Source organism: Drosophila tropicalis, unplaced genomic scaffold (genome assembly GCF_018151085.1).
Source record: "Drosophila tropicalis isolate 14030-0801.00 unplaced genomic scaffold, ASM1815108v1 contig_878, whole genome shotgun sequence".
NCBI classification, from domain to species: Eukaryota; Metazoa; Arthropoda; class Insecta; order Diptera; family Drosophilidae; genus Drosophila; species Drosophila tropicalis.
In genome coordinates this window covers 11,848,305-11,863,190 of record NW_027173374.1, presented here as the reverse complement: position 1 = coordinate 11,863,190, position 14,886 = coordinate 11,848,305, and the positions used below count along the sequence as shown (strand labels likewise).

Here is a 14,886-nt window from a genome sequence, read left to right as displayed (position 1 = left end):
ACAACAAAGCCAATGACAATTCGAAAACTCGCAACCAAAATGCTTAGCCGAACAATAAATGGAAGTGAGAGAGAGAAACCGCGAGGGTGTGAAGCACCGAGTGAGATAAAAATAGAGAGTGAGAGGCATTGAGAGAGTCTCTCATTCGAATTAAAGACATCCAAAAAGAGAGAATGAGAGAGAGCTAACAAACTTTCAACAGCTTGCGCAGCGAGCAAAACCATAGCCTAACGCAAGGGGCTGCCGCCTATGCGTATACATCATATACATACATACATGTGTGATTGTATGTGTGAGTGCGGCTTTTGATTTGCCACAGCTGCGCCCCATCTACTTGCTATTGTTGTTGTTGCTCTCGCTCCCTACTTGGCCCCTTGGGACTCTCTGGCTATCGCCGCTATTAAAAATAGCAAGCGAAATGGACTAGTTGCCTTCTCCTAACCCATATATTTGTGAACAGTAAAAAAGAAAAAGCCGAGAGAGAGAGAGAGAGTAAATAAGATACAATGCAAGGAGAGAGAGCCAGAAAACATAGAGACCAAATAAGGCCAACCTAATGAGGAAACTAGGCGCATGTGGATTTCATTTGTATACTCTGTAAGTGGATGGATGGATAATGGATATAATAACTAATATCATCCACGAGAATACAAAAAGGACACCCGATTTAATCTCTTTTTTATTCTAATAAATGTTAATTCTATAACCTTTAAATATATTTGAATGTGGATATTGCTTAGTAGATATTGATTAGTTTACTTTACAATACAGAGTATCCCAAGTACGATGTTTCGATCTTAGTGTGAGCATTTTTTGTCACATTGTGTGTATGTATGTGTGTGTGTGTGTCTGTGTGACTTATTTTTTCTCACTTTGGGCATCTTTCGTTATTCTGTGTGTTGCCTTTTATATGTTCTCTTTGACATTGGGACCGAGTGGTAGAGGAGTACCTTATACCTCCTACTGAATGAGCATGTGTGTCACACATTCCTCAATGAATTTTACAACATGACAATAATATTTTGGCAGGCCAAATCCTTTAATGCCTTCACGACTCGGATGTTGGAACCATGGAGCAACAATAAAACATGACGTAAGCCGAAATAAAAGAACCAACTTTCTTATTTTATAGTCTCACTTGACTCTAAACAAGCTGATGGCAGCATACATCATCATGTTGACCTCACCTCCAACTCTTTGTCCTTTCGCTGTTCTACCACCGACCACTCCACTTTACTCCACACTCCACTACTTAATCCCACATGCCGAACAAACGATTTTGTTCTTTTGTATTTAACGCACACACACACACACACACACAAAAGGGAACAACAAAACAAACAGGAAGGAAGTAAGCACAGGCATGTCCCACAAAAGTCACGCCCACAGGAAACAAACTGGACAAATTACCCAAGCCAGCAACATAAAAAAAACGCACAAAACTTAAAAAACATCAAAATACATATAGATACATTGAAGAAAAAAAAAGCAAAGCAAAAATAGAATACTAACTGAAAAGTGGTTATATTTTAGCTCATCCTTGTGGTTGGATAATGAGGCGTATACGTAATGTACGCTTGTACTTGGGTCTTGAATGTGCAACATGGCTGGAGAAAGCAGGAGCTTGTTAAGCACTTAATGTGCTTACCATTAAAAGCAGAAATTTTAAGCACTTTAATATGTTTATATATAAGTATATATACAGATGTCTCTTGTTTTCTTAAAAATCCTTCCAGAGTGGGGCACTCCCCAGAGAGACCAAACTAATCTACACCTCACACCAAAGCTATTAAATAATGCATAAAGCTTTAGTAAGCTTCGACCATGCACAATTATTTTATTTGCATTAATTTAATATGCATTCTAATTACTTTTCGAAATCTACTTTCCATAACTCTCGTTAACTGGTTTAATCCAACTCATGTATCTGTTTTTATATGGGCTTTTTGTGATGTGTTCAGGGTCATCTACTGGGAGATTTTCAAGTTTAATTATACTTCAGATCTTCGAGGGTGAATGATGGAGGACCACACTCTCCCAGAAAGAGCAAAACGAGGCAACAATGGTGCCATTAACAGCTGCAGCAGCATGCTCTTGCCACAATATAAAAGGAAGCAATCTGCATTTTGATTATATTATGCAATGCCTTGGGGCTCATTTCGTTGCAATTTCATTTTATTTTCTTTGTCAGCAGTAAAGTGTATGAGAAGCAGTTCACCGTGTGGGTGAACGAATATGACAGACATTGGCAATAACGGCAAATTCAAGTTGAAAATGTGTTTGTGAAAACACTTCTAGGCAAAAAATTCTAAGTTACGAAACTGCACATGTATTGAGGCGAAAATAATAACTTAAAATATTTTAAAAAATTCATGCTTTTCTCAGTTGATAACTTGATAATCGTGTTTTCATCACCTTCTTTCTCAAACACACATTTTTCTCCATCAAGAGCTGCCCTTAGTTTCCTTTTCTCGCAAGAGGTTATGCCAGCAATTGAATCAGCTCCAGCGCCATAACAAAAATCCGCTTTGCGCTTCCTCTGCGCCACCCTTCTGACATCTAGCCAGCCCTAAATTGCACCATTGCTTTGAGTCATCCTGGCTGGATGACAGCTCTCCCGCTGTGCAGCAACAGCATAAAAGCAAAATGCAAAAGTTGAAAACGTAACACAAAAGGGGAAATATATATAAATTGTCGAAAATGCCTTTTTTATTTAATAATAAAAAGTAGATATCTACTTTAGCAGACTTTAGACGTCATTTATCAGAATTCCTTCATGTTGCACTTTTATGAAAAAGAGAAATTACATGGATGGCGCCTCAAGGTATGCAACAATATTCTGTTCACCTTTTTTTGGCTTCTTGACATCATCCTTCGTTCTGCCAGTGCATATGGCAGCGTAAAAGAGAGAAATTAAGATCAAGAGACAGTTAAACATGTCAAGCCCATTTAATAGTCCTGTCTCTTGCTGGTAGCTCTCATGAAGGCCGTTTTCTGTTGCCTTGAGCCCAGCAAGTTGACACTGTTGTCAGCCTGGTACTAGTACGACTACTATTGACATATAAAACAAAATCTGTTGCTTCTTCTGTGCTACTCAAACATCCTCAATTAATATTTTGCTTCTTTTTGTCTTGCCCTTCCTTACTCGTGTCAGTCTCATTTGCCATCTCACCTCCACTGCAATTACTCAGCGTTTTTATCTTCACTTTAGCCAAATAGGGCAAGAGGGAGACGCCGAAAGTTTGTTACCAAAGTATATATATGAACATTTTGCGCCTTGCTTTAATTAGACGGAAAACTTTATGCAAAAAAGAGGGCGCTAAAAAATACAAGCAGACAAAGGTGCAAAATACGGAGCAACGAAAACAAAAAACTTGTAAACAAATACGAAAAGGAAAAAAAAACTAGTAAACAAATAAGCAACAATTCGTATTCACTTTGAATTCTCTCTCTCTCAATCCTTTTATGACCACCATGTATCCCCCATTTCATTTGCAACTGCTTTCTCGTTGTTATTTTAAATAGGAACCCCGCCCAAGTGAACCCGTACTCGTTTACAAGGCAACCAAAAACTCATTTCGTTTTTCGACATGGGTGTCGTCGTATAACTGCCCTTGGGGCCTTTCATATTCAATGCACAATATTCCAACGCTGACTGAGCCTATGTTCCTCTCTTGTTGTTGTAGTTGTATTAAATACACATATAATTTGGCGAAAAAGGATAAACGAGGGTTTCTCGATAGAGGTAGCAGGCCAAGCTGAGTTGTCTGGCGAGCTGGCTGTAGGCGAATGAACTGGCAAAAAAAAAAAAATAAAGGAATAACAAAAAAAGGTCAACATGTGTTTCCTTTTTATATACATCCATATATACCCTACCTTCACTTAAAGACTTACTAAATTTTATGTTAAGTTAGTTATTTCTGTAGAAAGAGCATTTAGAATTTCGCTATAAAGCTTTCTTTTTCGTTATATATACATACATATGTATTTATATCCATTTTCCACAAAACTCACAAATTAATTTTGGATTCTTTCACTTCCACACACATACGCATACACGCACAATCAAATGGTTGGGCTTATTGTCCAGCTCGATGGCCCCCTTGGGTCAATTCCCTCGTTTGACCCTCCTTTCTCTACGTTATGGCTACAAAATTTGTTTTCAATTAACAAAATTGTTAACTTTGGCAAATGTGATGACCAAAATCGATATTCTGCCCAACCTGGCTTAAAATTATTCTTTTCTTTTGACAACACAAAAACGAAACATGTCATAATACCCCCCCATAACACAGTAGTCTTTGGAAAGCCATATATAGCGACTACCTAGCCACGCCCCGGTTTTTACCTACGGCTGGGAAAATTGATTAAATGCCATAGAAAACATATAGGAGACTGGATGTTTAGCAAGTCCAAAGAAGACTTTCTGATGAAGTGAATGCAAATGCTGAAAATTCTCTTGAAAGTTGGCTAACTTGAAGTTGTGCAAAAAGGAAGAAATTGTTTGAGCCAGAGAGTAAGGGAAGAAGGTAGTTCTACTCTTTTTGTAGATGGCAAATTTTTGCATGGTCAGGCAGCAAAAAGTAAACTTTTACAGCACATGGGAGAGCGGAGGAAAGGAGACGATGTATAACAAACAAAGTTTTCAATTGTCAAGTCGTCTACTACTAACTACTAACTATGATATGAGATTCTTGATTACAACCTGACTTTTTACAGAGAGCTGTTGACAAGTAGAGAGACTTTAAAAACTGTGTTTCTCTCTCTCTCTCTCTCTCTTCTTTCCCGCTTCTCAAATTTTTTCTCTGCTACATGTGGAATAGAGGGGACAATAAATCACTCCGCTGACAAACCTTTAAACAGTTGTCCCAGCAAATTTGTGAGTCATCACACACGTAAAGCAACTCATTGGAAAAAGTTTAGTGTAATGGCAAAAGAATAGATAAAAATACAATAATATATAAACTCAATGATTGTTAACTCTTGGATGGACTTGGCAAGCAGAACAAAAAAGGGAAAACTGCAAATAAAACAAAAGAAGTGGAGAGAGACAACTAAAATAAAATAACAAGTGCATAAATTGGTTTCATGAATCGTTGCATGGCAAATATGGGGACCGGCCACAGTGTGGCAGGCAGATACGAGCAAACTCGAGGGCACTGAGTAGACTGCTTTGATACCCTTGTGAGAAACATATTTTCATGATAATAATTTAATATAGAGCACTCTTAAATAAGTCTAAAAAGAATCTAAAATGCTTGGAAATTAAAGGGTAAAAGCCGAGACAGCAGGGCGCTTGCTAGCATATGAAAGTGGCCTGTAGTAGAAGGTAGAACGCAACAAGAGAAGGCACATTGAAGGAAAACAAAGTAGCATGTGCTCCACAGAAGCAAAAGACTGAGAACCAAAAAGAATGAGAGAGAGAGAAAGAGTGAGCGCAAAAATTGCGACAGGTGTCATTCAAGAGTTCAACTATTAATTGCATTTGAGTGTGTGAGTGTGTGTTGCTGTGTTTTTCTGCCCGCTTCTTCTCTCTCGCTCTCATTGAAAGTATAGAGATAGCTTATCAATTGAGTTGGGTGGCTTATCACACGATAAAAATGATGTTGATTATGATTCATTATTTGCCATTTCTAACTTCTTTCAACAAAAACTGAATGAAATACAAGTATTTAATAACTAATTTACGAATAATGTAAATAACAGTCGTTTAGTTATCGCCTTTCGCCTATTCGAAGTGACACGAGCTTGTGTTTTAATATCTCCCATTGAAATGGCAGTCAAAATGAATGTACAATGGTCAAATTGACTACTCGAGTCGTGTGTGGGTCGTCCGCTTGACTCTGATGACTCAATGGTTCCTCTATGCTATTTGAAATGAGGGTGTCCCTCCCCCCATCTTTTCAATGACAACCTCCCCCAAATATATGTACATATATATTCACAATGCATGTTCAAGTCACATTAGGAAACTCTCTCTCATTGATGACAGGAAGTTGAAGGGAAATGATACATGATGAACGCGCATAAAATAGACGAAAAACTTTGTAGATAATAATATATTTCATTGTGGTCGGTCTACTACACTATACACGCAAACGCCTAAGGGTCAAAGAGGCGAACCACTTTATATATTTGTATATATATTTAGAATGGTATTAAATATCTTCACTTCATATGAAACTCGCCAAGTTCCAATCTAATTAAGAAAGAGAATGAGAGTAATCGGCTAACCAAAGAAGCAGGCAAATGTCTATAAATATCAAATGATATTGATGGATATATACTTCTACTACTTTTGTTTGTCGACTGTGGGATTTTTTCACAAAAATATGAGTCGGTTACGATGATGATCTCATCATCATCAAAGCAAAGACGCTTTTTGTTTTGAAGTGTGAGATAAACAACATGAGCATCTTTTACTCGTTAGATATATTCATTCATATATATATTTGTGATTTGAACAAATCATTTCAATAAGAGAACTTGGCCTAAGTAACGCCATTTTATATGTTTCATTGAGAGAGTGCTTAATCTTATCAATAAACGATAATATTCACACATACGTCTTGCAAAAATTTCCATTTTCCTGAACCTGAGCGTCTAGTCTAACCCATAAGAAATGAGTCAACAAATCATGCAGTGAAATCAAAATAGTCAACAAAAATACTCATTGTTGGATAATTAAACGAATTTTCACAATATTCTAAACTTTCTCTTACTTTTAGATCACAAGTTTCTCATAAATTGCATTTAATAAGATCGTTATAGAATTAAAAATGATTACTAATCTTATTATTCATTGGAGGCCAAACAAATCAACAATTTTTCTTTTGAATATTTAAGCACCAGTTACAGGGAATTCATAAGATAAAATGACAAAATTACTCACCTTAGATGTAGGTAAAGATGTTGAAGTTGCAAAGTGGTTTCCGCAACGTTGTGATGTTTTCCACGGTTGACAATCGTACAATGGGGCCAGATGGCGGGGGAGTCGCTTTTATTATTAATTTTTTAAGGGCTTTGTTTCCTTTTTTTCACATTTTAATTGCAGTTTGATTAAGTGGCATAATACGAAGACGAAGATGACACTTTTTAAACGCTTAGTTGTTGCTATTGTTGTTGTTGTTGTTTTTGTTGTTGGTAGTGGGGTTTTTTTTTTATATTTGGAGTGCTGATTGTTGCTAAGTTATAATATCGATGAATGGTATATATTGCTTGCTCTTTGTATGGTTGCTTAATTGAGCATTCTCGAGATATTGGTGAGAGAGGCAAGCAGAGGGTGCAGATATTAAAATTCACGTGATTTAACTTTTATTAATACTTTGTTGTTGTTGTAGTTGTAGTTGCTGTGGCAATTGTTGTTGTTGTTGTTGTTGTTGTAGTAGAAGTAAACCCAATTTGACGGAGGATCAGAAGGGTCGGTGTGCAGTTTCTTACTTATGTATAGTTTGTATATTAGGCAAAAAGCATATTTCATGTGTTACTAGCAAAATTCACAAATTAAATCATGCTACTTGCTGGCTTTTATACTTTATATATAATTGATGATGATTTTTACATAATATTTGATCAAATTTAAAGCGTTTATTTAAATAATTTTATTTATTTGCATGCCATTTTATTGTTGTTGTTGTTGTGTTAGTTCAGATTGATGGGAAAGTTTTTTTTGGTAGGGAAAGAAAAAAAAGATAAATAAAGCATGTTAATAAAATAAAGTAAAACCAAAGGAAAAATTGTTAGTGTGTGTGTGTAATGTGCGAATGCAAGAATGAAGAGTGATTTTGTTTTCAAGAGATTCTGTGGTAAAATTACTATAAGAAAAAAATCAAAAAATAAATAAACTAAACTAAACGAGTTTTGGAGGAAATAACCACCAAACAAAAAATGTTATTTGCGCAATCAGAAACTGAATAATCGACTTTCAACAAAATGTTTAACAGTTTAACGAATAATATTTGAGGCTGCTGGCATTCGCTTGTTTGCTTCTATGGGAGTGTGTGTGTGTGTTTGTGAGATTGTTTGCTTTTTATATAAACAGATATAAAAGAAGCAGTTATCGACTTCCTCAAACTTGACTTTTCATACCCTTGCAAAAGCGAGTTTACTAGTTAATTCTTACTCTCGATTGAGAATACCAGAAATAATATGTAAAAGATAGTCGAATTTGAAAGGGTATAGGAACTTCGACCAACAATCATGATGTATGTAAATGTTTTTTTCTATGGCCGTTTGGTTGAATTTAGTATGAAGTAGTTGAAATTATTGAATATTTAAAAAGTTAACTACAGTGTTTACTTGCTTTGTTCTTCAGTTACAACAATTTGCTGTTGTTGTGAAATAAAATAAAACTGCAAACTAAATGCATTTTAAAAGGAAACAATTCAAATAATTGATATCGTTTTTCTTTTTTGTTTTTCCGTTTTTTTTGTTTTTGTTGATTTGTTAAATTGAATTTCTAGCAAAAGCAAATAGATAAACTACAAAAAAACTTGTTTTTTAATTGCATTTCAAGTGTTTACGTGTGTGTGTGTGTATGTGAGAGTGTGTTGCTTGTTTTTTTTTTGCATTTGACTCAATTTGTTGCTTTTGTTATGTTCATTTTTGCTTCGCATTATAACAATAATCAATAAAATTTCATGTCTCCTTTTTGCAATTACTTCTGATTTTTTCCACCTCATAAATACATTTTTTATATATACTTATATATATTTGAATTAGCAATTTGTTTATATATCGTGTATATCAGAGTAGTTGGCTATATAAATATATTACTGTTTAGTTTTCAAGTTAGTTAAGCTTCTGTATGTCTGTGTATGTGTGAGTGTGTGTGTGTGTGTAGCTAGACTCTGAGACTCTCGAGACGCTTAATTTCTTTCTTTTGTTTTTTTGTTATTTAATTATTTAAATAATAAAAATTAGCTATAGTTTCTATATATCTATGCATGTAAGTAGTGTCTGTGTGTGTTGACGGGGGCGTTCACTGGTAAGTTGGGCGTGGCAATTAAACCCCGCTTACAGTTACATTGTAATTTTTGTTAATCTTTTTTAATTTTTTTCTCTTTATTTCTCTCTCTCTCTCTCTGTATCTTTTGGGTGGGTTTGCGCAACATCCTAAACAGACATTGGTAAGTGTATTGTATGTTGTATGAGTGTTATATGTGTGGGTGTTTATATGTGTGTGTGTGTATATATATATGTTGTGTTAAGTAATTGCATCAATTTACATGAAATAACTGCTAACATATGCAGCCGCTAAGATACCCAACACAGTCAAGCATATCAGTATCATGATCTTCTTTCGGCGCGCTTTACTCTGATATTTCAGCGCCTTCTTTGTGTCCTGAGTTGCTGTCTGCACATAGTCCATAGCATGCTCCACATGGTATTCAATGCGATCAATCATTTCGCCCTGCGACTCCACCAACATGGCCATATCCATGAACATATCGTGCAGCTCCTTAATCGATGTTTCCAATTTCATAATGTCCTGATGCCGCGCCTCAATATCGGCTAACGTTTGTTTCGCCTGCTGCGTTTCCATAATGATGCCCTGGGTAAATACTGATGGATTTCCCTCCTCCAACATTTTCTCGAGCTCATCATCGTTGGTCGGACGACCCGTTATCTCCAATTGACGCTGTATTCTTCCCTTGCAGCGCTCTCGATAATCGGTCTGAGTGCGATTATATTCGGTCATAACTTCTACAAATTTACGCGATAAAGTTGAGTGTTGAGTTTTTCGTATACGCAAATCGGCCGATGATTTATTCTGTTGCTCCTCCTGTTCGATATTCTGTTCGATGCCCTTAAGTTTGCCTCGCACGCGATTTGCATTTTTCTTAATGTCGGCCATTAGATCCTCAAGCTCTTGCTTGGTCTTCTCATCGGTTTGTGGGGCCGATAAAATAGCCGAATGCTTCTTCTTCACCTCCTCGACATTATCCTGAACCTTGTCAATCATGCCGCGTATCTCCTCGACCTGAGCAAAGAAGTCATCCATATAGGAATCATGACCATCAACATTGACGGCCACATCCTCGGATTCCTCGTCATCCGATTGGGCGGCATGCAAGGCGGCTAATCTGTCTTTAGTCATTTTTAAGTTGATTTATAAATGTTGTGTCTATTGACGAATTTAGTTCGAATTTTCCTTTTACCGCTTTAAAAAAGCTCTTAGCCGTTTGCTTTATGTAAGCTTTTTGTTTTTTGAAGCGCTGTGATTAACAGTTAGCTGATTTTTCTTTATTCCCGTTTGCACTTTTATCCACTAAATCTTGTGTTCACCAAGTTTTGAGACTTTTTCTTTTTTGTTTTATATTATTGATTTTTCTTGGCCACAAAATGTGGTTTTTGTTGATTTCCTAAATTTTCCGCCGTTTATTTATTACTTGGCCTTTTTTCAGTATATTCACTTTTACTTCACTTCCACTTTTTGCTGTGCTTTTTTTTCTTTTACTTAATATATTGTTATGTTATGTTTATTTCGATTTCTTTTATGCTTTGCTTTTCGCGCTCGCAACAGCTACAACTCACAGTGAGTGTGAGTGAGTGCGAGAGAGATTATGAGTGGGCCAGCAGCGGCAGCGGCAGCAGCAGTAACAACAATGCCAAATTAACGTGACTCACTCAAGATTTTTTTTGTATTTTCTGATTTTTGATTATTATTAACAAATACAGAGATGACACAGAATAAATGTTATTTTCTTTTTAATTTATAAACTTTTGGCTAGATTTTTAGTTTGGTTTTATAGCACTTGTTTCATATTTGAATTCGGTCGGTAATTATATATTTATTTATACTTTTTTATTTTTGAATGCCATATATTGCATGTGGAGTAATGCGGGGACGAGGGCAAGGGGGGGTGGGTGATCGTGTCGTCACAGTTGATGAAAATGCATTTGCATGTGGAACACGTTGCAAACGTTTTTCGGCTATCCAAATATCAAACGCGTGCTTCAAGGGGGCGTCTATGGGTGGAATAGCCCCCAACTAAATCGCTTAAATTGCCCAAAAAAAAAAATCGATTTCTGCGCAAAGCTCCAATTTTACTAGTGACTTTGCTGCTCTTCTTCTTCGTTCGGTTGTTCTGCTTCTTCTTGCCACCAAGATGTGACGTTTTTTCTCCGAATGGTCACGCGGGGGGGAGTTGAGCGAGGGTGGGTATGGATGTGGGGCGGTCGTAGACGAAGGGCAGGCGCGTTACGGTGGGCGTTTTCGTTCCTTCTCTCTTTTACTCGGCGCGTTTTTATGCTGTTCGTTGTTTGTCGTTCACTCTTTCTCACTCCCTCGCTCTCATACAGCGAATGAGATGGGTGTCGCGCGGGGTGTCACTACTTTTTATTTTTTATATTTTCTTCTTGTTGCCTATTGTTTTTACGCGCTTGACGGCGAAAACACACACTCGACGCGTTGCTGGCTCTCGTCAATCTGATACAAGGAATTCGAAACAAGACTACCAAGTTTTTGCTGGTGTGTGTGGGTGCGCGTATATGTATGTGGAATGAATTGCCAGTGCGCTGGCGCTGTCTCTCTCTCTGCGTTTATTTTACAACTACGTTTTGTTATCGTATTTCTGGCTTTTCGCCGGCACATGTGTTGGAATTTTTATAATTTTGCATTACTTTCTAGCGCACATTCACTTTCTTGTTTTAGTCGTCGCAAAATGTTTGCTTTAATTGCATATTTACTCAACCGCGGCCATATAATTTTCCTTATTCGTTTATCTTAGTTATTTTTCGTCTTCTCTTTTGTTTGGCATTTTCTTGTTTTCACTTTTTTGTGAATCGCATACTGAAAAAATACCACATAACGCGTGGAAAAAATGTACTGAAAAATACCGACAAAACAACAACAACAAAAGCAACAGTGTAATATATGCGTTTTTGTTTGTGGAACCCATTCGCCAATCAGGGCTGCAACAAAGTGGGGCGGGCTCATTATGAATGGAACGAACGTTGGACAATCGAAAATCGATATTTTTAAGAACACTGGATTGCGCATATGCGATCACTTTTCAACACTGGTAAAACGAAACGATAACGCGCGCGTAAGTTTAACATTAACATTTCACTTGGTTTCCAAACAAATTTTTATAAAATATTTTTACATTTCTATATATAGATGGGTAATTAAATAGTTTATGTTTTTCACTCACCGGATATTTTGTTTGCAGCACTATTCCGCATATTTCATCACCGACCAAAAATTGCTCGCCGAGCATGGCCATGCACACATTTTCCCAGGCTCGTTCAATTTTGTTCTTACGCAAACGTATTACCCATTGACCTCCCTTACTATTCGCCGGATCCTCCCACATTGGCTTGATTCCCTGTTTAAAGAGACTCAACTCTCGATACGGTTTCAATGACGTTGGCCTTATGAGATGAGAGTAGAGGGACCACCATTGCTGGACACTGGCACATCGTCCCACCACATGCAGGGATTTGCTGTAGTCCGTGGCCGCTCTCTGTGTACCCTTGCGCGAGAACCACAGACAGTATGTGTGCTGCAGGCGATTCTCATTGGGTCCCACCTCCAGCGGTGGCAGTTTGTCCACATCTATGTCGTTCTCTACATCGCTGTCATCGCTGTCGACGAGATCTGGCCAAATTTTCCTGCAACGTGAAGGCATAACACGTAACACGAATTAAATCGTTTTGATTAGTTAGTCAAGGGTTCGATTTCAATTGTTTATAAAATAATATCAAATTATATGCCCCAGCCTGTTCTAGTTTCACAGCATATTTATGCTGCTTTTAGATTAATTTAAACGTAACTTAAAATATATACATATATACTAAAGAATACCAGATCAGAAAAAAGTAGTATCTAAAATTTGTCAATGCATTTAAACAGTATAAGATCAAAAATGAATTTAATGTCAAAGAGAGTTAAATACAAGTAAATGATCAAGTAACATTGAAAAACATTTCAAAATATTATGGAACAAATTTTGAGTCATCATTCAATTTGGAAAGGCCTAAACAAATATATGTACACATTTGTATATAATTTTCACTAACTTCTGAAATACCGGAATCACTTTTTGATTTTTCCAAGATGAAACTGTTAATACGCTCCCTGGATCAAAAGTCGTTTAATGTTGAGATGAACATCTCGCAGAATGTGTTAGCACTAAAGAATCATTTGGCCGGTATACCAGAAATATCGCTATCTGCTGAGCAATTGCAATTGATTTATGCCGGACGCATTATGGAGGATACCCAGCCACTGAGCGAATATAATATTGAGGATGGAAAATTCATAGTGATGATGGGTAAAAATAAACCAGTTCAAGTCGAGACTCCAGTCAATGAAGAATTAGTGCCTCCAACACCACCACTAACGGCACAATCTAGCCAACAGGAACCACGGCCTCCCTCTCAGGCACCCAATGAGGATCGTGTCCGGGAACTGGTTTCTATGGGCTATCAGGAGCAGGAAGTGCGGGCTGCCTTGCGGGCAAGCTTTAATCATCCAGAGCGTGCGATAGAATATTTAGTTAGTGGAATCCCTCCATCACAACCTTTACCAACGCCATCGTCAACTTCGTCTACATCTTTAACGTCTTCAGACTGGTCTAGAGTTCTCTCTGATCCCAGATTTAATCAATTCAGGGACGCGGTAAGAGAGCATCCCGAAGTATTGGAAGGGCTTCTGAGACGAATAGGCGAAAGCAATCCGGACGCATTAGAGGCCATAAGCAACATTCAGAACGACGTAGAGGATGATGGCGGTTCAGAGAATATTCAGGTTTCGCTTACCCCGGATGAGATAGCTGCAGTGGAGCGTTTGATTTCGTTGGGATTTCAACGTGAGATGGTTTTACAGGTTTATATGGCCTGTGACAAAAATGAGGAACTGGCGGCAGATATACTATTTCGCGAATCTGAAGAGGATGACCCAGAGTAAACACAGAAACATACATTGCGGATAAGGAGGAGAGTGAATAATTATATATAGCAAAATGTTGTAAGAAAACATAACCTAACATAATGGAATCAATTGGCCCAGTTCCTTTTTTTGTCATTTCACTTTACGCCTACAACTAGACTGGGTTCACCTCACTTACGATTCATATTGTTTGGTTGCTACTTTCTCCATGCTCATCCTGATCTCGGTGGTCACAATACTTTCAAGACGTTTCCCTTTGCCTGTTGACTGTTGCTTTCCTCTGGCTGCTGCTGCTGCTGCTTTTGTTACTGCTGTTGTTGCTTTTGTTGTTATTGCTGCTGCTGCTGCTGCTGGCGGCTGCTGCTCCCCACTAACGCCGACGTTGTTAATGATGATGGCCACGGTTACGAATTCTTTTTCAACTGTATTCTGTGTTTGTTGTTAAATTATAGTAATATTTTGCTCAAGTTTCTTTTAGAATTTCAACTTCTTTCCTTTGGCTCTCTGTGAATGTGTGCGTGTGTTTGTGGTTGTATGTGTGTGTTTGGGTTCTTCCACAAAACCAACGTATTTTGTGGGGCCGCCGCTCCAAGTGATAGATATCAAGACGATTGATGAGTATGTGCAATCCGTTTGTTCTTTCTGTTTGGTTGTGTTATTTAACCGTATTATTCTTTGCAAGAAATTCTAAATAGTAATTTTTTTTGTTGTTTTTTGATTCGTTTTTGTACACAACATGCGTCCAATTAGTATCCACTTTTAGATTCCACATTCCACGCGGCGCTGTCAAAAAGCAGTGTTGGTAATCCGCCAAAGCCATCGATATTATTTGAAAATCTAAACTAATTTGAAAAAGAACTTGATTAGCGTAATTATACAAACTACCATTAAAATATTAGCATAAGTAAGATTATTAAAACAAAATATTTCAATTAGATTTTGCAGATGTTTTATCGGTTTCGGTGTCATCTCTATTTAAAGATTTATAC

At 37.3% G+C, this 14,886-nt stretch overlaps 2 protein-coding genes across 3 annotated transcripts in view; both read right to left on the bottom strand.

The window, feature by feature from the left end:
* Positions 1 to 11,764, bottom strand: part of Syx1A (Syntaxin 1A) — a 37,629-nt gene extending 25,865 nt beyond the window's left edge. The window contains exons 1-2 of the mRNA XM_068299685.1: positions 9,228 to 11,764; positions 6,893 to 7,532 (exon numbers count right to left, since the gene is read on the bottom strand). Of these exons, the coding sequence (XP_068155786.1) occupies positions 7,514 to 7,532; positions 9,228 to 10,099 (891 nt within the window). The 5' untranslated portion in view covers positions 10,100 to 11,764 and the 3' untranslated portion in view covers positions 6,893 to 7,513. The remainder of the gene's footprint in view (positions 1 to 6,892; positions 7,533 to 9,227) is intronic.
* The window catches only part of eIF4EHP (eukaryotic translation initiation factor 4E homologous protein), a 42,253-nt gene extending 27,577 nt beyond the window's left edge, over positions 1 to 14,676 (bottom strand). Inside the window, exons 1-2 of one of the 2 annotated variants that reach the window (XM_068299686.1) lie at positions 14,076 to 14,676; positions 12,159 to 12,618 (exon numbers count right to left, since the gene is read on the bottom strand). In XM_068299686.1, the coding sequence (XP_068155787.1) occupies positions 12,159 to 12,618; positions 14,076 to 14,113 (498 nt within the window). In that variant the 5' untranslated portion in view covers positions 14,114 to 14,676. The remainder of the gene's footprint in view (positions 1 to 12,158; positions 12,619 to 14,075) is intronic. The other variant, XM_068299687.1, reaches the window with a different exon arrangement.
* Between the last annotated feature and the right edge of the window lie 210 nt (positions 14,677 to 14,886).